A 26,758-nucleotide genomic window follows, 5' to 3' on the forward strand; every position below is an offset into this window, starting at 1 on the left:
AGATCAGAAAAAGAAAAAGGGTGTTGCTTGCCTTTAGAATACTTACCAAAAGACATCGTCCAGTCCCAGAAAATATTTCCCCACTGCGAGCAAGTCCAAGTACCATGGATTGACCATCCACCCACCAGCAAGGATGGTGCCAGAGGTGGCCCTCAGTTTAAGAAAGATCACCTCCAGGGCCAGTGCACCAGTGAAGGGCTGCCAAACCATGGCCACGCACCTACAGGGGCAATCTGAAATGATGCTCCAAATCTGTTACAATCCAGTGGGTTTTTCTTGCCCCCTGCACAGAAAATGCCAACACACTGAGACAGCAGGTATTGCAACAGAGAATGAGCTTAATAATTGCAGGAGGCTCAAGCAATGAAGACAGGAGATATTTCTCAAATCTGCCTACCTGAGAATTTGGAGACTAGAAATTTTAAGAATTGTTTGGTGGGCAGGTGGCTAGGAAATGGACACTACTGACTGGTTGGGTCAGGGATGAAAACACAGAGGTGTGAAAACTGTCTTGTGTGCTGATTCAGTTCCTGGGTGAGGGTCACAGGACCAGTTGATTCAGTTTCTTGGTATGGGTCATTGGTCCAAATAGTGTCAGTTGCCCCACCAGAATGAAAAGTCTGAAAAATATCTCAAACACCAGTCTTTTTTTTTTAAATATACTTTTTATTATACTTTAAGTTCTAGGGTACATGTGCACAATGTGCAGGTTTGTTACATATGTATACATGTGCCATGTTGGTGTGCTGCACCCATTAACTCGTCATTTACATTAGATATATCTCCTAATACTATCCCTCCCCCCTACCCCCACCCCACAACAGGCCCCAGTGTGTGATGCTCCCCTTCATGTGTCCAAGTGTTCTCGTTGTTCAATTCCAACCCATGAGTGAGAACATGTGGCTCAAACACCAGTCTTAAGTTTCACAATAGTGATGTTATCTATAGGAGCAAATGGAGAAATTACAAATATTGTGACTACCAGCTGACTGACTCCTGAGCAATAAACAATTATTTTAAAAAGCAAGCAAGGTAGGGAATGATGACTGCTTACTGTTTAACTATGCCTACATCTTAGCAGAATTCAGGCCACTCTGATAATTCTAACCTTGTGACATTGCATCCATTTTTCAAAGGTAGTTTCTGTTCCTGAATAAGGAAGGGTAGGTTAAACTATAAACTAAATTCCTCCCACAGTTAGGCTGTCCTACATACAGAAATAAGCAAAGGCAGTTAGCTTGTGAATATAAAGGCAAGATGGAGTTAGTTACTCTTTTTTTCTCTCACTTTTATAATATCACAAGCATAGTTTTGTGTTCAGTTCTCTGTCAGTGGTAGTGGTCATGACATGGGCTCTGGAGTTAGATACACATAGTTTCTATTCCCAGATCTACCACCAATCTTGGAAAGTTACTTCACCTTTCTGAAGATTTGTATCCTTCTCTGAAATAACAAGATATTGTGGTTGAGAGGAATAAATAAAATAACATCTGCAAACCCACTCTTATTCCTGAGATCCTCTTTAAAACTAGCATCTACAGTGGTAACTTACAGTGATTCCCTTGGTTTATGTTTCTCTTTGTCTCTGTTTTCCTAAGGCTGAATGCTTCCAAGTACTCACCTGAATCCTGCCTCTTTAGTGAAATCTTTTCCAACCATTCCTGAACCAGCCGATCCTATCCTTCTATAAATTATTTCTCCCATATGTTAACATTTAATTATGTGCCATTCCTCTTGGTGAGACCCTATAGAGAGGTTTAAAGGACATTGGCTGTGTGATCATTGAGGGATAATTGAGTAAATTATTTTTTAGTGCTCACTGAGTGTTAGAGCTGCCCTCTCTTTTTTTCAGCTGTTGCTAGCAGCAGTCCCTTCTGCACCAGCAGCATCAGACCCTGGCAGGCATGTGAATACCTTAGGGATTGCTCTTGTCAGGGTCCTTCCTGCCTCTGGATTTTGGTTCCATTTGTGTTTCCTTTTGCATGTTATTCAATGGCCTCTTGTGATATTGTGAAATAGAGATTGACTGTGGCAGAATTTAACTGGAGGACACCCAGCCTGTGTCCACTGCAGAACTGATTGCTCACTTGGTGGTGGGGAGGAACACCCACACCCATATTTGGTCAAAGAATTCTTCTGTGTTGATGATGTGGTGTGAAATCAGATAAAATGGGTTTTAGAGTTTTTCTAAATATTCCTCCAAGGGAGAGATTGTTGACATTTATTTATGAAAACCTCAAGATAATAACTCTAAGGAAGTTGAGCACAGTATCCTCTTGCTTAAAAAGCCTGGTGATAGGAATTGTGTTCACTTTCCTAATTCATGAAATTTAAAACAGGGTCTTTCCTCTCCTACTTCAGAAGAGATGAAGGACAAAAGACCAGATGGGGAGGACAAGGTTGTTTATGGGGAAGTCATGTACCTCTGACCTGGATTCTACAATGTTCATTCAATCATACCTGGAAGTGTGCAACTTTGCATGTGCAGTCATATATTTCTATCACATGACTCATAATTCCCTCCCTGTCAATGGCAATTAGGAGCTCATGTAAAGCTTAGGACAGTAAAATTATATGGTGTGTTCTTCCACTGCAACAAGGTTTCTCTGAGGTTTAAGGAAACAATAGGACAAGAGGGCTGGACACTTTACCTGGTGTCCTGCCTTCTCTTTTTATTGAGCAGCAGTCTACTCACCCATCATTTTTGACCTTCCTGTTTTCCTACCATGGGTTCAGATATAATTACTGAAGTCCAGATATAACTACTTGTGCCTGGAGCTTGATGTTATTTTTTAAAAGAGAGGCCTGAGGAATGGTTTCCTAGCTGATTTCCAGGATTCTAATTTTCACTGTCTAAGTTGTTGGTTTTCAACCCTGGCTACTGGTTAGAGTCACCTTAGGAATTTAAAACATACAAATGCCTGTGTCTTCCTCAAAGAGAGTCTAATTTGATTGCTCCCTGGTGTGCCTTGGGATTTGGTCATTTAAAAATGCTTCCAAGGAAAATAGTCATTTTACAGTGGAGGAACTTTAGCCCAGTGCTCAAAGTTAACATCCCCAATAATCAAAGATATAGAAATTCTGGGCATCCTAATATGATGGATGGAGAAGGTGCAGCATCGCCTCTGTGGCATTTTTGCCCAAAGTGGATAACCTGAGTTTAATTATGAGAAAATATTAGGTAAGCCCAAACTGAGGGTCATTCCACCAAATAACTCACCGATACTCTTTAAAAATGTTAAGGTCATGAAGGCAAAAGTAATTCTGAGGAACCGTCCCAGATTGAAGGCAATGGAGAGGACAGAATAATGAGATGCAGTGTGTGATCTTGTATGGATCCTTGTCCAGAAAAAGGATATTAGTGGGAAGATGGAGAGGATTTGAATAGGGTCTGCAAGTTCATTCATTGTAAGATGTCAGTGATCATTTACTGATGTTGATGATTACACTGTGGTTATCTATAATGTTAATATTAGGGAAAGTTGAACGAAAAGAATATGGGGACTCTGACTATTTTTGGAACATTTTTGGAAGTGTAAGATTATTTCAAAATGAAAGTTATAAAAAAGAAGGGGGAAAAAACTTCCAGTTAATCCTGAGTTCCCAGAGTTGAAGACCACTTGCCTAAGTTATCTTGCCTAATACTGTCAGAGTAATCTTCCTGGAAATGCTTTTTGTGATGTTACTGACCTTCTCAAAGCTTTCCAGTGACTCTTATCATCTATAGGATGAAATTCCAATTTCTTAAGCCATCATTCAAAGTCCCCATAATATGACCCCAATCTACTCCCTTGATCCACATTTGACTTTCTCATGTCTAAATATTTTGCAATTATTTGACTCCTTCATATAACATGCATACCTGCCTGTTCACCTCCTAAATTGTTCTTCATCCTAAGGCTTATTTCAGTCCCTGTCTCTTCATTGAAGCTTGTATGGTTATTTCTGTTAGAAGCCGTCATCCTTTGTTTCTTTGAATTCTGGAAGGTACAATGGTGTGGACTGAAACATAAGCTTTGGATTCAGAAATATGTGAGTCTGAATTCTGGTTCCACCTTTCACCAATTCTGAGATAAAAGACAAGTTAGTGATGTCTTGGGATAGAGGGATAATAGTACCTACTTACAGGGTCATTGTGAGCATTAGATGAGGTGCAAACATAAAGGTCTCCAGCACATAACAGATGTCTTCCTCATCATTTTTGTTGCTCATTGGTCCCCAAAGGTATTATGGGTGATGCAAAGGCTTTTATCAAAATTTCCTGCAGCACCTTTTAAAAAGTCTTGTGCCTGGCCATCACTAAGATGAGAGACACCCTTGAACTGAACTGAATATATGGGACTTTAAAAAATTCAACCGAGATTTGTTTTTCCTGGAACACAACTCAGTAAACAAGTGGATAGAAAAATGTAACCCAACAGAGGGAGAAGGGAAGCACAATGGTTTCATATAACACCCATGCCTTCTTAGGAAAAAGCTGTGATGCTTTCTGAGAGTTTGCTCTCAGTCAGGCAGGATCAAAGAAGTACAACTCCTTAATACAATCCCTTAAACCGTGAGTCCTGCACAGCACCTCACTAATCCATTCCCTGCCCAGGTGATGTGTGCATAGGTGAAGAGTCAGATCTCCATGAGTCAGACACTCTTCCCCCTTTTCAGCTCCCTGACTCTCACTACTGTGTGCTCTGGTCTGGCCCCAGCTCCCAGGCCATTAGAATTGGTCTAAGAAAGCAAGACCAGGACGGGTAGCTGAGAGGAAAGTCAGAGGCCACCAAGCATGAAAAGAGAGAGATGAGGCTGTCATTGCTCAAAGTCACCCACTCTGGGTGTGTTTTATGACTGTTTCTGGATTTTGAAATATTCTCCCCTTTGTGACCATTCCAGGGACTCACCCTCCTCCTATTTCCTTCTCATTGCACTTTCTGTCCTCAGTGCACCCTTTTTATGGCCAGAGACTGGCTGTATGACTAGATGACAATTCAGTGAAAGTTACTTGTTGTGAGGACTGAGAGCCAGGCCCACCCTGCTTTTTCCCAGAAGAGACTGGAGGTTCATAAAAGCCAGCTTTAATGCAGGGCTGTGCAGGTGTGAGTGTGGTATTAGGGAACAGGTGCAAAAGTGAAGAGTGAGACAGAAAAAAAAATGCTGGCTGTTCATCAAATCCTGAAAGTAGAGGGAGCAAAAATTATTCTGGAAGGTGGATGTCATTCAGGAGACCTTGGAAGACCTAGAGTGTCCTCTGCACAAATGAAGTGGAGGATGGGGTTAAATTACGGAGTTGGATGACACTCATTACCTGACTTCACTTCTCTGCCTCAGTTTTTTAAATTTGTAAAAATGGGGATGCTGACACTCAGGATTTTTTATGAGGACTGTAGCTACCTGAAAACCCCTTAGGATAGTGCCTGGTGCATAGTGAGTGCTGCGTCAGTGTGAGCTATTATAGTTATGGAAATAGGCAAAGATGCCACCAGGAGCATTCAGAGTGAGGAGGTGCCTTCCAGTCAGGGTCCTCGCAGGCAGCTGGAGATGAAGATGGTTAAGGGGGCTTAAACTCCACAGTGGAAGGATTGAGGAGCAGTCCTGAGAAGGAATTCAGAAGCCAACAGGCATGGAAAGAGGCCAGGGGGACTGTCATTGCTCAAAGGCCACACACTGTGGGTGTGTTTTATGACTGTTACTGGCTTTGAAATCTTCTCCCCTTTGTGACCATTCCAGGGACTCGCCCTCTTCATATGTTTCTGGATTTGGAATCTTGAGCAATATTCATGACGTACAACATTCTGTGAAAAATACCTTTACCCGACAGCAGGAACAGCCAGAGTGGGTGTGGCTTCTGTCACAAATATTGTCTCCTAGGAGTCTAGGAATGTGTCCTAGGATTAAATGGTTTTGCTGAAAGCCAAGCCTAGAAATGGGCTTCAGGGGCACCTTGTGAATAGCATTTATGTTGCCAATGGAAAGCATTCATCTTTTTAAAGGAAAGCATTCATCTTAATGAACAAATCCCATCTTATGGTCTGGATCAGTATTTTTTGCCTCTGTACTATCCTTATTTATAAATTGAAAAGAGAAAGACTGAAGAACAGTGACATAAGGAAGCACATGTATGAATTAACAGGACAGAAATGGGACTAGTATGTGTAAATTAAGGGAAAGCATGTATATATTTTATGTGAACATAAAAAGGACTTCTTGTTGGCCGGCGTGGTGGCTCACGCCTGTAATCCCAACACTTTGGGAGGCAGAGGCAGGCGGATCACGAGGTCAGGAAATCAAGACCATCCTGGCTAACACGGTGAAACCCCGTCTCTACTAAAAATACAAAAAATTAGCCGGGCGTGGTGGTGGGCGCCTGTAGTCCCACCTACTCAGGAGGCTGAGGCAGGAGAACGGCGTGAACCCGGGAGGCGGAGCTTGCAGTGAGCGGAAATCGTGCCACTGCACTCCAGCCTGGGCGACAGAGCGAGACTCCGTCTCAAAAAGAAAAAAAGAAAAGAAAAAGACTTCCTGTTTTAAACAGACTTCTGTGTAAAAATAAAAATAATATCCACTGCCTTGAGTGGAGAGCAGACTGCAGGACCAAAACATTCCAGCAGAGTCATGAGAGAATGGGTTGTGTGGCTTCTTTGCTAAATAGTAGGTTAAACTGAGTATGTTACTGAAGAGAAAGGAGATGAAGGAGAAGATAGGTGAGGGTGAGAGAATGTGAGATGGCAAAAGGAAAAGACTGAAAGAAAGGTTTACTAAGGGCTCATCAGGTACCAGGCTTTATGTCTAATGCCTTCCACATATTAACGTACCCATTCAAACTGTCATTTTCTGATGCAGTAAGAGTGACTCTTGTGCTGCAGATGAGAAGAGGCTGAAGTGGGTGAAGTGAGTGGTCCAGAGTCATCCAGCCAGTTCGTAGCAGAGCTGGTGTGTTTCACCTCGAAGTTTGTGCTCTTTGTGATTCAGACAGAAAAGTGAGACACAGAAGGAAGGCAAAGCAATTTTTGTTGTGGGTAAAGTTTACAGAAGTTACCTGTATTCGGCAGAATAATGGCCTCCTAAAAATGTCCACATCCTAATCCCTGGAACCTGTGCATGCTACTTTATTTGGCAAAAGAAAAGACTTTGCAGGTGAGATGAAGTTAAGTTTCTTGAGATGCGAGGTTATTCTGGATAATTTGGGTGGGCTCAGTGTAGTCAGAAGGGTCCTTGTAAGTGAAAGAGAGAGGCAGAAGGGTCAGGGTGAGAATGATGCAGCCAGAGAGACTCCACTGGCCATCACTGGCTGTAAACATGCATCGAAAGACAAAATTACAACAAATTCAGTTATAGATCCAATTGGCTTTTATTTGTGATTCATGAATCAGGGCAGTTTCCATTCTGCAAAATATAGTGATAGCTCCTACTGGGCAATACAACAGTAGAGTTTTGTAAAATGGGAATCCAGGAACAGAAGAATATAAATAAATTGATTTAAATAAACTGACTGGTTAATTTCAGAATACTTCATATTACTTTTTTCTAAGAGTTAAAGCAGAAAGGACTTTCTTACTGTGCTGACTCAGACAGCCTGGACTCTCCTGTTTTTAGGAAAATTTTGTCTGTTCTGGGATCTACCTGCTTCCTCAATGTTTCAGTGTGAGTATATGGCATTTAGCATGACTGGCTCCATTCTGGAGTCACCAGGCTGTCACCTAAATGAGAGTTTGACTAAACATAAGGCATTAACACTACTGTCAGTTACCGTCATTTTGGACTTCCATCATTCATAGGTTATGATGTCCTCCTAATCATACATTTATTTGAGTTTTTGTCATTCCAGCCAAAGAGAGAATATTTGACATTTGACGAATGGCTGCATGCAAACATTTAAAGGTTTTAGAGAATACAGCACACCAGGGTAACTAATATTGTGACAATCAGGAGGATCACACCAAGAGTTTGGAGTATGATCCATAGGCAGAGACCCCATGAACCAAACCAAATAAAAGAGAATAGATTAAAGAATGAGCCACATGAGAAGCCTACCCATTTTAACCAAGCAGCATATTTGTTAATTTTTGCAACTGAGTCTCTATATACCCATTGTATTTATTTATGTGCAACAAGAAGTGTCAGCAACTGCACAAACTCCTCCCTGTTCAGCTAGTAGGGAGCAATTCTGTTATCTGGCATCCCATGGCTGGGTTAAATTAAAACAGGGCGTGAGAACAGGTGAGTCTAGAGGTCTAACTCTAAAAGGGACCACCGTGCATTTGAATAAACAGTTGTATTAGGGATGTTGTTAAAGTTAGCCACTGGGCAGAATAAAGGATCCCTTAGGTCAAATATTTGGGTTTGACATGATGACATGACACATCCAACACTGTCAAATTACTTGCACAAGGCGCTGATTGTGAAATTCTAGTTACAGCATTATCTTACCAAATTAAAGAGGCAGGCATGAGCAGGGAAAAATGGAGTGGGATAAGAGCCTCGTCACGATGAGGCTTGGGACATCTTGGGAAAAACTGTCCACAGCATGAAGTCATCAACTTCTTGTCCTGGTTGGCAATTTGAGTGTCTCTAGTTATGGTGTTGAACATTTTGGTGAGCTCTGAGTGGCCCACATCTCAGGCATGAGGGTTTTTCCTTGAAATTTACATTGAGTTGTCCACCTCCAGCTTATAGGTCTTCAGGAAGAGAGCAGGTCTTATACTTAGTGATGCCACAGGAGAAAATGGGATTGAAGGAGCTAGAAGAATCCAGTCCAGTCTACAGGTGGATAATAAAAACTTGAAAACAAAATACAGGGCTACAATTTGATAGCAGTTGTATTATAGTCTTTCTTCTGAACATAATTTTTCTCTATCTCTCCCTGTTTCTACCAAAGTTAATCAGAGTAAGACTAATCTGTTTACAAAATAGGTAGAGTCTCATCAAACTTGGTCTGATTCTTTATATAAGAAGTATAGCAAGAATAGCGATTGACCACATAGCATCTTTTTAAGTTTGCTTTGCTGGAAGGTTTGATAAGGAATCTCAGATTAAACTTTTAGAAACCTCTCAGCACTAGGAAGCCAAACCAAGGCTGACTTCAGACTTTGCCTGCAGTACCTCAGTACCTACGGGTTCATTCTATGTATATTTCCAAATATGACATCCCAGCCAAAGCCTTGGTAATATAACCAGCATTTTTAAATGTATCCTGTTATAAACAGAACAGATTCTTATTGAACTTATGCAAATAACTATTTTCATAACAATGTGAACACCCATGAATACTTGCCTGATTCTGGATGGAAAATGTAGGGAGAAAAATTAATGTTTCAATTTTTGTTCACAAGTTGTATTTTACCAAGTTTCTGTAAGCTATAGATAGCTTAAAAGAAAAATGTTCCTTCAAATTTGGAAAACAAAACATTTAAAGAATCATCAAAACTTCAACTAAAAATTCATAAAAACATTATCCTCATTAGTTCATCTAGTCCCATGAAATTAATTTTTTGTTCTGCTTGATCTTGATTGGCAGTTTCATGAAGATATCTCTTCATTAAAGTTTTGGAAATTCTTAGCCCAATGGTATGATTCTAAAGTTATCAGAAACTTGTATTCAAGACAACTTGTCAGAGTCTTAGCCATAAATCTCCTTGGAAAAGAAGCAGTTTTGGACTGTAACCATTTCCAAGTGCTTTTAGAGAAGAATCAAAACAACTGTCTGTGAATGACAAAGACTTAAGATGGCAATGGTTAAAAATCTGATAAGACTTCAGATTTGATAGATTTGATGATAATGACACCACTCACAAACAAATTTGGTTATTTCTGTGGCATGTAACACTATGACTGACAAAATATTAGATTTCTAGAAATCTCATATAATTTTTGAAACATTCACATCAATAACATACCCGCAAATATAACTTAGAGAAGGTTTGGCATCACTTGTCATTTGACAGTGTTTTCCATATAATTTAACATATCAATTAAGGTGAATTTCCATCTCGCTTCTGTTTCTCAACTGGATTACTGAGTTCAGGGCATAGCCCATTAACAAATATGGCCAACAATGTATAAGCTTATGTATGTTGAAAAAGTTCCCCAGGTAATTTTGATACATACCCCTAGCTACAAACCATTGATTTAAGCCCAAGTCCTGCTTACCAGAGCAGGGGTTCTGCATCCTGCTTGCACATTAGTAGCATGTGGGAAGGCTTAAATAATAACGCCTTGGTCCCACTCTAGACCATTAAATCAAAATGTATGAGCAGAGCCTGGAAATCAGTTGTTCTTTTAAAAATTTCCCAATGATTCCAGTGTGTAGCCATATTTCCCATTAGATTTCTCTTTCTTCTTGTGGAATTTATCTTTTTCTATTTTGGTATTACAATTATTTTTCATGTCTTATTTTTTGGAGACAGGATCTTGCTCTGTTGCCCAGGTTGGAGTGCAGAGGCACAATCATAGCTCACTGCAACCTTGAGCTCTTGGGCTCAGAGGATCCTCCCACCTCAGCTTCCCAAAGCACTGGGATGACAGTTGTGAGCCAATGCACCTGGCCCTTTGTCTTATCGTCTGTCTTAGGCTTTATGTTCCCTGGAGTAGGGACCTTGCCTTCTTCATTTCTGTATCTTTCATGAACACATGAATTGGTTATCAGGAAAAGATTCTCAGCCATGCTTAGGTTGTGTCCTGAGTCTCAGGTTCACATACTAATGCTACCATCTTTGTCCTCCACAAGGACAGAGGTTGCTTGTGATGAAGGGTGTGGGTAACTCCACAATGCAGGTGGTGGAGGAAGGTTACCTTGTTTTTAGACATAACATTGGAACTAAGAATTCTATGTGTATATGGGGTGGAAGGGCAGGGATGTATAGGAAGACAGATCTAATTAGGATGGAGAAATTATACTCAGGAGTAGTGGTAAAGGAAGTAAAAAGGATTCATGAAGAGAAGAAATGTGAACTTATCTAATGGGCTAGAGTAGGCCCCTGCAGGTTCTTGAGTAGGTGATTTTAGGAAGGTAATGAAGTAGTCATATGCTAGGAAGCATTCAAAGACTAGAGAAAAGAAGTCAAGCAGGACTTCAAGCAGTTGTTGAGGTTTATGGGAATGGAGAGAACAGCACAAGTGAAAGATGTTTTAAAAAGGACCAAGAAGCTTTCACAATGTATTGAATTGGGGAAACAAATGAGCAGAGGCTGGGAGTAGTCATGTCTAAGAGACAGTGGAGTACAGGAAGCATGAAGACCAGGGAAGAAGAGACCTGCAGGAATTAGTGCTTAGAAGCAGGAGTTTAGTGGGAGGAGGAGGAGATCTAGTCCCAGATACAGGTGAAGAAGTCCTTTCCCTCTCCCAAGCGTGGCAGTCAGCCCTGCAGGAAATAGGATAAGAGGAAAGGTCATAACACCTACCACTCTTCCCGAAATGCAGAAACTACACCAAGGCTGCTATATCAGAGCCATCCCAGCCAGTACTCCAATCATGATGCTGACAGCGGTCCCAGCTGAGAGGTCAGGCGAACTTGCTTGTACTGACTCATCTGTCATGGAAAGAAAAGAGAAGGAATGAAGTTGATCTTATTTTACAGGGAAGTCCCCCAGGAACCAACTCTCAGCATGAAGTCGTTTCTATTTGTTCCTTCAAGGAATACATTATTTTTGTGGGAAGGTTGCTGGGTGATGATTATCCAACTAAATTCTTGCAGGTTTTTCATCTCACCAGGTTTCCAGGTTGATGGTCAGTCTTCTGTCAATTCCATCCTGACCTTTTTACACTCAGATATTTTTGAAGCCTTTGAAATTTGAGAAAGACTGATTGCTAATCTTGTATGTCATTAAAACTTCCCACTTTTTCATGGTTGCATTTTTTTCCTTAGTGTCTCAGTTGTGGCAGTTAGTGCATTTTGAATTCACCACCTCCTTTGCACAGAGACCTCACTTCCCATGGGCTCCCAGCAGGTGTGTGAAAGCAAGTCAAGTTCTGCAAGACTGTTTTGCTCTGAAAGGTGATGGGCTTGAGGAATTCCCAACAGTCTTGCAGAAACTCTCTTCGAACTGCACTGCAATCTAAAACTTTCTTTTTTTTCTCTTTCTCCTCCACAGGCATCACATCTGCATCATGATCTGAGGGCTCTCCCAGGCTCCTCCCCCTCCCAGCCCACTTTCCCTCACAGGTGTTTTTCCCTCAAAATTATATTGCATGTCTAATCCCATCTTGGCTGCATCTCTCTGAATGAAAACTAACATACTAGGCTTGAGACTTCGTATTTAACTCTGTTCTTTTCCCTCTCCCATATTAATCAGTAACCATGTCCCAGTGGACTTTTTGTGTAATGCCTGTTTCTCCCATATATATGTATATGTATATGTATATGTATATACGTGTGTATATATGTGAATATATATATGCACATGTATATATAATACCTTCTGCATCTGTTTCTTCTTTATTTCTGTTGCAATAATTTGGGCTTAATTTCTCATCAGTCATCAGTCAACTCAGACTGATGATTAATAATCACTAATATTAGCTACTGTTGAGGGGTGCTTCCTATGTGTCAGGCCCTGTGTTAAATTATTTACATGTATCTCATTTGAGCTGTAAAATAATACTGTCAGGTAGAAAATAGAGGTGGCTTAGAGTGGTGAAAAAACTTACCCAATGTCATACAGCTAGTGACAGGCGGATCTAGGATTTGACTCTAAGACTACCTGACTTCAAGGCTAATAATAATGGTAGCTTTAACAGCAGCTAACATTTATGAAACAGTTCCTCTGCATGTGGCATTTTGCTGAATGTTTCATTGATTATTACATTAAATCTTCAAAACAATACTGTGAAGCAGGCACTCTTATTGCAATTTTCAGTTGTGGAAACTAAGGTTCAGAGAAGTTAAGAATTTTGTGCAAGAAATGTATAACTATAAATACATACATTTAAAAAGAAGAAAGATCTGAAATCAACAACCTGGCTTTACAACTTAAGGATATAGGAGAAAAACAAATGAAACCCAAAGTTAGCTAATGAAGGAAATAATAAAGATTAGAGTGGACTAGAAAAACAATAGAGAAAAGCAATGAAACCAAAAGGTGGTTCTTCAAAAAAGTTCAACAAAATTCACAACCTTTAATTAGATCGACTAAGAAAAAAAATGAGAAGATAGAAATTACTCAAATCAGAAATGAAAGTGATTACTACCAATTTTACAGAAATAGTAAGTGTTATGAGTATTATGAATAATTATATGCCAACAAGTTAGAGAACCTGGATGAAATAAATTCCCAGAAACATAAAACCTTCCAAATGGAACCATGAAGAAACAGAAAATCTGAATAGACTAATAACTACTAGGGAGACTGAACCAATAAAACATTTGACAAAATTCAACATTCTATCATAGTAAACACACTCAGATTATAAATAGAAGGAAACTACCTCAAATATAATAAAGGCATTATCTGAAAAGCCCAACGCTAACATCATACTCCAGGGAGAAAGACTGAAAGCTTTCCCTCTAAGATAAAAACAAGACAAGAATGCCTAGTTTTACCACTTCTATTCTATGTAGTATTGGAAGTTCTAGTAAGAGAAAGTAGGCAAGAAGAAAGAAAATAACATCCAAATCAGAAAGAAGTAAAATTAACTTTGTTTGCAGATGACAGGAACTTACATGTAGAAAACCCTAGAGATTAAAACAAAATTTTAGAACTAATAAACAGATTCAGTATAACTGCAAGATACTAAATCAACATGCAAAAATCAGTTGAAATCAGCTGTATTTCTTTTTTCTTTTTTCTCTGTCTCTTTCTCTCTCTCTCTCTTTTTTTTTTTTTTTTTGAGACAGAGTCTCATTTTATTGCCCAAGCTGAAGTGCAGTAGCATGATCTCGGCTCACTGCAACCTCTGCCTCCCCAGTTCAAATGATTCTCCTGCCTCAGCCTCCCAAGTAGTTGAAATTACAGGCGTGCGCCACCACACCTGGCTAATTTTTTTTTTTTTTTTTTTTTTAGTAGAGACAGGGTTTCACCATATTGGTCAGGCTGGTCTCGAACTTGTGACCCCAAATGATCTGACCACCTCAGCCTCCCAAAGTGCTGGGATTACATGTGTAAGCCGTTGCATCCAGCCAAAAAACAGTTGTATTCCTATGCACTTACAACGAACAATCTGAAAAGAAATTAAGAAAAAAATTGATTCATATTATCATCAAAAAGAATAAAGTTCTTAGGAATATACTTAACCAAGGAGGTGAAAAAATTGTAAGCTGAAAATTATAAAATGCTGCTGAAAGAAATTAAAGAATATATTAATAAATGGAAAGAAATTCCATTTTCATAGATTGGAAGACCTAATATCATTAAGATGATAATATTAATGCAATCCCTACCAGAATCCCAGTGGCATATTTTGCAGAAATAGAAAAATCCTAAAATTCATATAGAGTCTCAGGACTCTAAATAGCCAAACAATATGAAAGAATGAAGATGGAGGACTCACACTTCCTGATTTCAGAATTTACTACAAAGCCACAGTAATCAACACAGTGTGGTACTGGCATAAAGGAATACATAGAAACCAATGGAATAGAATGGAGAGCCCAGAAACAAATGCTTGCATTTATAGTCAAATTATTTTTGACAAGGGTACCAAGACCATTCAATAGGGAAAGGATGGTCTTTTCAACAAATGATATTGGGACAGCTGGATATCCATGAAGAAGGATGAGTTGAATCTTTACTTAACACCATATAAAAATTAACACCATATAAAAATTAACCCAAAATGGATCAAAGACCTAAATCTAAGAGATAAACCTATAAAACTCTTAGAAGAAAACACAGGGGGAAAGCTTCATGACATTGGATTTCACAATGATTTCTTGGCTATGACACCCAAAGCACAGGCAACAAAAAAAAAACAGACAAATTTGACTTCATAAAAAATAAGATCTTCTCTACATCAAAGGACATTATCCAGAAAGTGAAAAGGCAACCCATGGAATGGGAGAAAATATTTGCAAATCATATATCTGATAAGGGATTAATTCTCAGAATATATAAAGAACTAATATAACTCAACAGCAAAAACCCAGAAACCCAATTTAAAAATGGGCAAAGGACTAAAACAGAGATTTCTCCAAGGAAGATATGCAAATGGCCAATAAGCACATGCAAAGATGCTCAACATCACTAATACTTAGAGATATGCAAATCAGAACCACAGTGATACACCACCACACACATGTTAGGATGGCTTTGATTTAAAGAAAGAAAAGAAAACACAAAACATGTATTTTGAGGAGGTGGGAAAATTGAAACTCTCATGCATTGCCGGTGGGAGTGTGAAATGGTGCAGCCACAGTGGAAAATGGTAGAGCCGTTTCTCAAAAAAATTAAGCAAAGCATTACCATTTGATGCAGCAATTCCACTTCTGGTCATATGCCCAAAATAATGGAGAGTAGGGCTTTGAAAAGATATTTGTACACCCATGTTGATAGTAGCATTACTCACAATAGCCAAAATGTGGAAACAGCTCAAAAGTCCACCGAACGATAAGTCAAGAGGCAAAATGAAATATATCCACACAATGGAAACTCATTCAGTCTTAACAGGTAATAAAATAAAATAAAATGCCGAGCATTTACACACTCATGAGACTCAAATTCTGATACATACTACAACGTGAATGAACCTTAAAGACATTATGCTAAGTGAAATGTGGCCAGACACAAAAGGACAAATTTTATATGAGTCTATTGATGTGAGGTACTTATTAATAAAATAGCCAATTACAGACAGACAGAAAGTAGAATGATGGCTACCAGGGACTAGGGTTAGAAGGAGTGGAGAGTTACTGTTTATTGAGTGCAGAGGTTTAGCATGGTGAGTTGAAAAAGTTCTGGAAATGGATAGTGGTGATGGTTGCACAACAGTATAAATACAATTGATATCACTAAACCATACTTTTTTTGGAGACAGGGTCTCACTCTGTCACCGAGGCTGGAATTCAATGGCGCAATCAAGGCTCACTGGAGCCTCGACATTCTGGGCTGAAGTGGTCCTCCCGCCTTAGCCCACCAAGTAGTTGGAACTACAGGCCATGTGCCACCATGTTTCGCTAATTTTTTGGGAAGACAGGGTTTCACCATGTTGTGCAGGCTGGTATTGAACTCCTGAGCTCAAGCGAGCCACCCATCTCAACCTCTCGAAGTGCTGGAATTACAGGCATCAGCCACCGCGCCCAGCCCTAAACCGTATATGTAAAATGGCTAATATGGTAAATTTCAGGTTATGAGTGCTTAACCTTTATGAATATATAGTGGCTGGTACTCTTATCCTCGCTATTAAATACACACTTTGTGGCCCTGCCCCTTCCCTCCCTTGCAGAGTCCCGGTGGCTGAATCTCCCTATTTGTCCAAATGTTCATCCCTAGCTGTGCTCTGTGCTTTGTCCACAGCATCATACAGCTGGTGACTTCAGAGCCAGGCCACAGTTCAAGAGTCTGCCCCAGGGCTCCCTCTCTTCCCAGTTCCCTGAAGCCTGACCCAGGAGAGGCTCTGCCATTGATTGACAGCTCAATTTAGCCAGATTCAGGACAGGTCGCCCAAGCACCTTCTCCACACACCCAGGTCCCACCCCAGGTGGAGTCAGGGCAGGGCCAGTCACCAGGTGAGCCGGGAGCAGAGCAGGGAGCAGACTCTGAGCTGCTCCTCCCTCGTCCAAGGGGTTTCCTCCTCTCATCTGGGGAAAAAGTGTGAGATGTTTCAAAGCCTCCTTCTTCCTTGTAGCTCATGAATTAGGCAAAAGAACACAAAGAGGTGACAAAAAGGGACGTATTGGTGACCGAGAGAACCCTTAAGGACCCTTCCTGCTTTTCCCTCTGTGAAGCTCTTTCCACTACCTGGGGCTTTGGGGCTGAGGGAGCCCCCTCCCCACATTCCAGGCTGGATCCATAATCAGCCATGAGAAATTACTGAAGTACAGGGAGGAGGGTCTGCAGAGACAGAGTGAGAGGGTTCAGGGGGGAGAATTTGGGATCTGCTTGTGCCCATGGGACACAGGCTAGAAAAGAAAAGTTTTTTCAGCTCTTCCTTAACACCAGAGAGACCCCATCTCAAAATATGATGCCAACGGTCCAGGGATCCATGTACCACGGACTGTGATCATCTTGACTGTGGTACTATTGCGGTCAGTGGCCAATTTGTGGGCATAGCAGGTATAGGATACCCTATTCTTTGCAGTGCTTTGGGGATAAAGAGCTCTTGCATGTGTTGCAGAAGGTTTCCATTACTCAGCCAAAAATACGGAGAGGGTGGGTTAGAGGCCACATGGATGAAGAGTCTAAGGTTTGCTCCTAACTCGTAAGATATATCTGGGGTAGAAGGGGTGTCCAAGCCACCCGGAGCAAAGAGAATAAAGCCGTAAGTGATGTCCTCAGAGGGAAGCGGAAGCTCCTGGTCTGTGGAAGGGCTGCACTGTCCCTCTTACCCAAATCACAATCCTGAAGTCCCAACCAAACCCCGATGTGTTCACTGAGACTGAGACATTCACCTGTTTCTCCCATCACAGGCTGTGGACCCTGAGCCTCCCAGGACAGGAGCAGCCCCTCCTCTCATATTCTTGGTCAAGGCTGGGTCTGCCCAGGTTTGCTTGTGGCAGAAAGTCATGGCCAGCCTGGGTGCCTAGAGGTGAGGGTCTGTGTACTTGGACCTGAGAGGGACTAAGAGGCCTGGTCTCTGGCTGCATGGATTTGGGCTGTCAGCCTGGGCCACAGAGGAACAGAAGATACTCACGGCGGACATTCAGGGTGACTGGGTCACTGCGGCTGGCACCCACTGGGTTCTGTATTTCACATTCATAGGGTCCTATGTCATTCTTTGTGGCGCTGAGTAGAACGAGGGTCCTGTTGTCAATGGAGAGCAGCAGCCTGGGACTGACCAGGAGGCTCTGATTGTTTACCCACCACAGGTAGGTTGTGTTCTGAGTCTCAGGTTGACAGGTTAAAACCACAATATCTTTGTTCTCCACCGGATTGAAGTTGTTGCTGGTGATGGAGGGCTTGGGTGGCTCCGCTGTGCAGATAAGAGAGAGAAAAGATTGCCCTGTGTGGCACCCTTGGTTCCCCCACGGGCATCTTTCAATCAGAGTTGGCATCTCCCACCTCTAAGCCCACTCAAGTCCTTAAAAGCCCACAGAAGGTGTGTGTATCACAAGACAGATGCACAATGATCTGAGAGCTCAGACACTGTGAGGCTGCCTGATTTGTCTTAGAGAAGCACAGACTTTCTCAAGTGTAAATTGTGCAGCAGCGTTGGCCCATGGACAGACCCAGGACCATCAATCACAGCCACTGGTGCCTCTCCTGGTCCTTTCCTGATGGCTGCCTACCTGGCCCTTTGGGGTCCTCACCTCGAATGGGCAGGAGCTGAGTTCCTTCCAGCTGAACACTCCTACACCACCCAGCCAAGGGGTGTTTCTCTGAGCCTTTTTTTTCCAAGGATATCCCAGAGATGGGTGATGATAACAATGGGTGTTTGAGCAGACATAGCAGAGGAGACCAGGAAAAAGTCTAGAGGTGAGTTTAGTACTCAGACTGCAGGGCCTCCAGGTGGGGCAGCTCTACCCGGGTGTTTGATGGTGACTGACAAGAGCTAGTGACCGCCAGGAAAGTGCAGCAGAGTCCAGAAGAAGATAGAGAAGGGGTGAGTGAGACAAGCAGGGGCTGGCTGAAAATCTGAGGATTCTCAATGACATAACAAGAACAATGAAGACAAATTAGGAGAAGAGATGTGTGTTATGTTAGGAAATTTACAAAGAGCTCCCTGTCCCCAGCTCCTGTGCAGTCAGCAAAACGGAGGAAATCCCAACACAGGCATGAGAAATGCTTTCTTCCTTTTCTCTCGACCTACGGAAACACAACAAGAGTTTGATCAAATTCATCTAAACTAGGCAGAGTCTAAGTGAGATGCCAGTGGCTGGTGCAGTTCCCATTCCAAGGGACCCGACCTTATGACAATGGTGTCATCATGAGGACACAGGTGTATGTGGAATGGACAGCAAACCCATCAGACAGCACCTGCCTAGGCCGCTGCACCTGGAGGAGGTCCCGGGAATGACTGGAGGACCTTAGCCCCACAGCAAGACGAGGATGGAGTTGGTAGTAAAATGGGTGGAATGAACCCATGGGCTTTGGGGACTGCACACCTGTCCTGCCTCTGGCCCCCTGGTGAGTCAGTGTAGAGAGCAGATAAAGGAGTTGCTCATCCCTGTCCCATGGCCAAGCATTTACACAGTCATGAGACTCAACACCTGGGTGGCTTCTTTTTTTTTTAAGATCCAGGGATCTTGCTATGTTGCTCAGGCTGGTCTTGAACTCCTGGGCTCAAGACACCCTCCTGTCTCAGTCTCTCACTGGGGTGGCTTTAGGGGCAGGGGATGAGAGGGGTGGAACATGGGTCTCAGTCCCTTGGAGGGACAGGGAACAGGTGCCAGACCTCCTAGGATCCTGCATCAGGTTCCAGTCTCTGAAGAGATTATGGATCATTCATTCCTTCATTCATTCCCTCCCTCCTTCATGAGAGAACTACTGAGCGAATGTGTGTCTCACTTTGGGCCCTGGCATGTGCAGGGTGTGAGTGGGGAGAGAAAGCAAAGTCCTCTCCTTTATCCTCCTGTGGGAGTGACACCAACACATCAGGAAACACAGGATTTCAGGTCCAGTGAGGGTAGGAGTGTGAATCTAAGGGAGAGGCCTGGACATTCCCAGCACTGACTCTGATAGTTGAGGCAAGAGATTCAGTTCTAGGTAAAAACTAATTCTCTATTTGTTCCTCACTCCCTAGACCAGAATCTCCCACTTCTGGCTTGGATGCCTAGGAAGCAAGCTCTGTGGCTACAAAGACCTGGGGACTCTGATGTGACTGTCCGGTCCGTGAGACCCTGCCTCAGTGGCTGTATTTCCTTCTGCCTCAGTTTCCTTTAACAAAATGAGATAAAGTGTAAATGGTCTCTGGCTTGCCTTGTTGTCTGTGAATTCACCTTAAAATAATCACAATTACCTGGATGAGAGCCCTGTGTAGAAGAGCTGCCCAAACAAGCAGGATCTCTGATTGTTTGCCTCCAGGAGTGGGTTATTTGGACCTGATTCCTGGTGTACAAAGAACTTACAGCAGAAACTTTCTTCTTCTTTTTCTCCCCCTGAGGACACTGACTCCCCTAGGACCTCTCTTAAGTTCCTCATCCAGGGGGACTGAGGTCCTAGTAATCCTGTTCATCTGTCCTCTCCAGGCTGAGTCTCAGGTGAAGGATGAGGCTCTGTTCTTGCCCAGATGAGGCCCTGGGGGTGACCAGGCTGGTGACCAGCTCCATGAGCCATGATCCTCAAACAGCTCAAATCCTTGCTCTCAGTCAGTTCAGCCCAGGAGGCCACAACCCAGCCCTGACACAGGTTCCTTAGGGTCACCTGGAGTCAAGAGCCCTGAGACAGGGATCTGGGACTTGTGCTTCCAGGGCTGAGCTTCTCTGTGAGGATTCCAGGGGACCCCTCAGGCCAGGCTCTGACCCAGTTCTCCAGGGTCTTTTTCAGGGGGAGGGCACAGAATCTTGGCTGAGACTGATCTCCCCCTGCTGAGTCCCCCCCATCAGACTGTCCTTCCTCTGCAGCAAGTATCTGCAGGATCTGGATGCAGGAAAGGGATTCTGGTCTGTAGAAGTTTGTCTCCCCCATGTGTGTCCTTCACTAAATGCCCAAACTCCAACACTGGATAAAATGTAGATGGGGACACAGGCACAACCCAGGCCTGACAATCTCGTGTGTATGAAGTAGAACTGGCCCCCAGCACCCAGAAGTCATGGAGGTATCACTCACAGAATACGTAGAATTGGCTGGTTACTTCTTCATTCACAAGATTTTCTTTTATAACTTGTAGGGTATAGATTCCTGCATCATTGTGGGTGACGTTCTGGATCAGCAGGGTTCCATTGGGGTATATTGTCTCTCGACCGTTGTGTGCGGGCCCTGGGACATTTTCTTGACTTATATTTTTTACATATCCTATAATTCGATAGTTGGCATGCACCCTTTCCCCTTTGTACCAGTTGTAGCCATAAAGATTCTGGGACTCATTATGGACTACTAGAAGGACCTCCTTCCCTTCTGCGACATTGAACGGCACGACATCAATATTGGTCTGGGCACTGTTTGGCAGGTTCCAGAAGGTTAAGAGTGAGGCTAGGAGGGGGAGAGAACATCAGTCAATATTGGGACCTATGTATTGGGGTGGAAAGATGGGGCCCTGGATCCTGAGCAGGTCTCTTCACCCACCCCCATCTTGAAGTAAGTGTGTGTGTGTGTGTGTCCTACTGGATCAATGTCAGCAGCATGACCCCTATTTCTTCAGCACCTCTGACCTTACATTTCCCTGTTCGGAATCCTCTTCCCCAGGGATCTGCAGGGCTCCCTCCATACTGCAGGACCTGCTTACATCAGGGCATCCTTGGGAGACCCCTTCCCTGACACCTTCTCTAGAAGCCCTGGGTGTTCCATTTCTGACATTTCCCTGCTCTATTCCCTTTAGAGCTCTTGTCAACACCTGGCTTCACATTCTAGATCTCTTTGCCTGTCTGTCTTCTGCCCCATGAGAGCGTGAGCTCTGTGAGGGCAGGGACTTGTGTGATCTGGATTGCACCCCAGTGCCTGGAACAGGCTGCAGGCTCCAGTAGATGAGTTCATGAGAGTTCCCAGGGCCCTCCCTCCACATCCTGGGGTTTATTTTCCAATGCCTGAGGTTGGTGGCTAGGGACAATGTTTTATGCCCTGGTTATGTTTTTATTTGAAGTGTCACATGATATAGTTATTATTATCATATTTCAAAATGTAGCAGCTAGTGATGATTAACCAGGAAAAGAGAACATGTGAGATTTTCTTGACCCTTTCCAATTCCAGTCCAATGTGATTTTCCTGTTCTGGTTTCCTGTCCCTGTCTGGTGTCTTCTCCCAAAGGACTTCAACAGAAGCCCTTTGTCCCCTCTCAGAGCCCCGTCCTCCCAAGGAGACCCCAGCCAGTCTCTCTGGCCCTCCTCCCACCCACTCCCAGGAAGTCCTCCCCTCACCTGTGAGCAGGAGCCCCTGCCAGGGAATGCACACTCTGTATGGACAGGCTGAAGGGGACCCCATGGTCTCTGCTGCCTGCTTGTCCTCTGTGGAGAAGAGCTTGGGCTCCAGGAACTCTCTTGTCAGGGCTGCTGTGACTGTCAGCTCTGCTGTCCTTCCTACCTCTGTGCTGAGCCTCCTCCCAGGGCAGGAGCACTTTCCAAGATCACATGGTCCAGGGGTGGGGTCTCTGCTCAGGAGTCCTCTGTCCCCTCCCCTCTCATTCCTGCCTCTTTTGTCCCTCTTCCTCTTTCCCTTTTGTCTATATTCAGTTCCCGATACAAAGCTTTGAGTAGCAAGGCTGATGGACCCCTGTCCCCTGGGAGGACAACCAACCTTTCCCAGTGCTGACCGATGCTGTGTTCTGGCCTTGGGTCTGTCACACCAGGGGGATTATTTCCCTTGTGACAGAGAAACCCAGCTGGGCCTTGGGTTTCTGCTGGGATGATGCCCAGCAGGAAGGTGACAGAGGTGGCTCTGGGGGATAGAAAGGGGTTCACTGGGGGATAACTGGGGAGGGACCAGCCCTCTGTCTCCAGTGTCACCAGCCTGGCCTCTGACCCAGGCACAGAAACCAAGGCCCAGGGGTCTCAGGAGGAGCTACAGCTCCTGGGTGTGGAGGGAGGTGTCTGGTGTGTCCTGGGAAGAGAGCTGTGGTGGAGGGAGGTGTGTGGCTCTGAGCTCTGCTGTCCTTGGGGAAGGCTTCAAGGAAACCCTCCCTCTCCCTGTCTTTTGGATGTGCTGTGGCTCAGGTCCTTTCCATGTTCTACCTGACCTGGAAGCCTCTGTCTGGCTGACAGTCCTGTGGTCACCCCGCCTTCCCCATGGGTGGTGCCAGGAAGGAATGGGGAGCTGCACAGAAACCCCTGGCAGAGCAGGGTCTTCAAAGGCCCCAGGAAGGAAGAGGTGGGACACAGCAGGAACGCGTGAAAGACAAGAAGGGTCTGTTGGAGCAAGGAATGGAAACCAGGCTCCACCTTCACCACCTTAGCAAGGCCAAGTTCATGTCCAGGGGAATTACAGCTGACCTTCGAACACACAGATTTGAACACACAGGTCCACTTACATGCCGATGTTTTTTTGTTTGTTTGTTTGTTTGTTTTTTGTTTTTTGTTTGTTTGTTTTTTGCTTTTTTTTTTTTTCCTGAGACAGAGTCTCACTCTGTTGCCCATGCTAGAGTGCAGTGGCACGATCTCAGCTCACTACAACCTCCACCTCCCGGGTTCAAGTGATTCTCCTGCCTCAGCCCCCCGAGTAGCTGGGACTATAGGCACCCGCCACCACGCCTGGTTAATTTTTGTATTTTTAGTAGAGGCGGGGTTTCACCATGTTGGCCAGGCTGGTCTCAGACTCCTGACTTCAAATGATCCACCCACCTCAGCTTCCCAAAGTGCTGGGATTACAAGCATGAGCTGCCATGCCCAGCCACATGCAGATGTTTTAAAATAAAAGTTGCACTGAGTGTGTCCCCTCCTCTTGCGTCCCCTCCACCTCTTCTGCCTCTGCCATCTCTGAGACAGCAAGACCACCCTCTCCTTTCCTCCTCCTCAGCCTACTTAACCTGGAGACAAAAAAAGGATAAAAGCCTTTATGATGATCCACTGTCACTTAATGAATAGTAAATATGTTTTATCTTCCTTATGATTTTCGTAGTAACATTTTATTTTCCCCAGCTTATGTTATTGTAAGAGTACAGTATATAATATAAATAAACATGCAAAATACATTGATTTACCGTTTATGTTATCAATAAGGCTTCTGGTCAAGAGTAGGGTTTTAGTGGTTCAATTGTTGGGAAGCCAAAAGTTATACAAAGATTTTCTACAGGGTCCTCAGCACCCTTAACCCCCGCCTTATTCGAGAATCAACTGCAATTTCCTGAGTGTTCTCTGTGTGCGATGTGCACCCCTGGAAGGCAAGAGATCTGTGGTCAAAGTCAGGGGCTGTTCCAGGGATGCTGACCAGGGTCCACATGGTGTGACCTCCAAGCTACAGGATCAGGTCACCCCAGGTCCTGCTCATGGAGAGTCCCAGGCTGCCCAACTCCATGCAGTGCAGGATGAGCTCAAGGAGAGGACAGGAGTTGTCCAGAGAACAGCAAGTCAAGATTTGGAGAACTGTCCACCAGGGGGATAGGCTGCCTCAGAAGGAGCCACCTGTCCCCAAGCTTTCAAAGGTAGGACCCAGAGAGGTGTCTCTGGGGGCTTCAGAGAGAGGACACCAGCCTGGGAGGTGGTCCCCAGAGAGCCCTGTGTTCCTCCATCACAGCACTGGGGGTGCTGCCTCCAGGTCATCTGTGTCCCTGTCTGTCGTCTGCTCCAGGCCTCCTGGCAGGACCCAGGACCTGGGGCATTTCCCACCTGGATACTCAGGCAGGGGTTTCCTGGTTCCTCTGTTATGGGAGGGGAGGCCCTATGACCCTTAGCCTCTCTGAGATGGAAACAAAGGCAGATCCTGGGTTATCCTGTCCCCTCCTGCAGAGGAAGTTCCCCTGGGTCCCCAGGGCTCCTTGGGCTGGTTAGAGGTCTCCAGAGACCACAGCCAGGAGCCCCCATCTCCAGGGACCCTCGGGGGTGGGGTGTCATCACCCGACTTCCTTGTGATCAGGTCCCCTGGTGGTCACTCCATCTGGGATGGAGGATCCAGAGTCTGCAGCAGGTCAGGTGTCTTTGTGAGAAGAGGAAGGACATAGGCTGCTGGCCCAGGCCCCCTGGGAGTCGTGACATGACTCATAAGTCAGAGACGGGGAAGGGGTGTCACTGTTCTGGGACGAGTCAGATTCTGACCCCTCTGTCTTAGAAGGCCCTGTCCTCCCTCTTGAAGCTCTGAGGGTTCAGGCCCTGTCCCTGGGGCAGCCTCGGGCACTTGTTGGCCTCCTCCCATGCTGGCACCAGTGCCTCTGTGTCCACAAAGAACAGACCCTGACTCCGGGGGTCACACAGAGGTGATGTGCTTCTGTTGTGTGACCACCCACGCATTTAACCAGTATTTGTTGAGCATCTGTTGTATGTCAGACACTGGACTGGGCCCTGGGATTCCACAAAAAGCAGGACAGACGTGGCCCCTGTGCTCACAGAGTTTCCCTGTAACAAGGAGACAGGTGCTCAGTGAACATCATGGGACTGAAGAGCTAATGCTAATGAGAGAAGGGCTGTGAATGTGCTCTGAGGATCACAGGGAGCTGCCCTAGGAGATGCCTTTCGGCTGAGCCCCAGGCGGGAGGGGATGTGGGGGCAGGAGCTGCCCGCAGAAGTTGTGACTTGGTGGACGGCCGCTGGACTGCAAGGAGGAGCTGACAGAGTGCGTCTGGGGAGCTTGGAGGGCGAGGAGGAGGTGGGTCGAGGTGATCCTGGTGAGGGTAGACCCTGGGGGACTGTGGTCCAGCTGAAGGACGTCAGCGGACGCTGGGGAGGCGCCAGGCCGGGAGGGACTCTGCTGCCCTCTGGGGGACAATGAGGAAAGTGTAGACGGAAAAATCAGGATAGGTTTAACTCAACGTGATCATTAAGCATTGATCACGTTTGCTTGACGCTTTAAATTCTAGATATCTCTCACGCAAGCTCTTCTCTACTCTACCCCCAACGAATCATCAAAATTAGATTGTGGTCTTATGTCAGGTCAAGTTCTGTGTGCACTTAGAGGGATCCCACACAGTATTCACACTTGAGGGCCGGCTGGAGCATGTGTGGGTAGAAGGGAGGATTCGTGTCCGTGTATCCTCACAAGAGCCAGGGTGTCTGGGTGGATAAGGCTCCACTTGACCCCAAAAGTCCTCAGAACAAGGGAGCAGAGCCTGATGAAATCAGAATCCAGGGGTGGGGCTGGGGCTCTGTGCCTCCTCCTCCTCCCTCCCTCTCTCTCTCTGGGGAGTCCCCCCTCCTCTCCCTCAGCAGAATTCTTGGGCCTCCTCATATGAAGAAACGTGATGGGCCCTTACAGACCCACCCAGAGATTTTTAGCAGAGACATCAGGTTTCAGTGTCAGGAGCACCAGTCACCCCTCAGGCCTCCCCAGACCCCTCCTCAGAGACAGATATAAATATATCTGTATATACCTTCAGTGTGTTAGTATCTTTATGAATAAGTAGAGTTTCTTGCAAGCAGCATATGCTTGGATCATGTTTTTTTATCTGTTTCATATTTTTAATCTGTTTCACCAATCTGTATCTTTTAAGTGGAGCATTTAATCCATTTACATTTAAGGTTCATATTGACATGTGAGGTTTTCTTCCTGTCATAATGATAATTGTCAGCTAGTTACTTTGTAGCTTGTTTCTTTTTTTAGTTTATGGACTTTTCATTTCTGTTTAGAACTCCTTTGAGCATTTCTTAAATTCCCTCAGAATTTGCTTCTGGGAAAGACTTTATTTCTCCATTTTGAAGCTTATTCTTGCAGGATAAAAAAATTCAAAGTTGATGTTTATTGTTGTTTTTTTCTTTAAGTACTTTGAAAATAGATTCTCAATCCCTTCTGGCTTGTAGGGATTCTGCAGAGAAGTCTACTGCTAGTCTGATGGGGTTTCCTTTATAGGAGATTAAACACTTTTCTCTTGCTGATTTTAGGATTTTTTCCTTCATGTTGACCTTAGACAGCCTGATAACTATAGTTGTGGTGAGGTCCTTCTTGCAATG

General features: G+C 44.2%; 1 protein-coding gene across 2 annotated transcripts; it reads right to left on the reverse strand.

The window, feature by feature from the left end:
* Positions 1-7,320: 7,320 nt before the first annotated feature.
* Positions 7,321-22,417, reverse strand: CEACAM7 (CEA cell adhesion molecule 7). Of its 2 annotated transcripts, none has more exons than XM_057300629.1 (5): positions 22,088-22,417; positions 20,844-21,206; positions 17,770-18,048; positions 11,388-11,515; positions 7,321-8,748 (listed from the first exon to the last, which is right to left on the reverse strand). In XM_057300629.1, exons 1-4 carry the CDS (start codon positions 22,149-22,151, stop codon positions 11,424-11,426), a joined length of 798 nt encoding a protein of 265 aa, XP_057156612.1. In that variant the 5' UTR covers positions 22,152-22,417; the 3' UTR covers positions 7,321-8,748; positions 11,388-11,423. The 2 variants fall into 2 exon arrangements, with proteins under 2 accessions (XP_057156612.1, XP_003812495.2); XM_003812447.5 differs by having other exon boundaries at positions 7,321-8,768.
* Between the last annotated feature and the right edge of the window lie 4,341 nt (positions 22,418-26,758).

Source organism: Pan paniscus, chromosome 20, assembly GCF_029289425.2.
Source record: "Pan paniscus chromosome 20, NHGRI_mPanPan1-v2.0_pri, whole genome shotgun sequence".
NCBI lineage: Eukaryota > Metazoa > Chordata > Mammalia > Primates > Hominidae > Pan > Pan paniscus.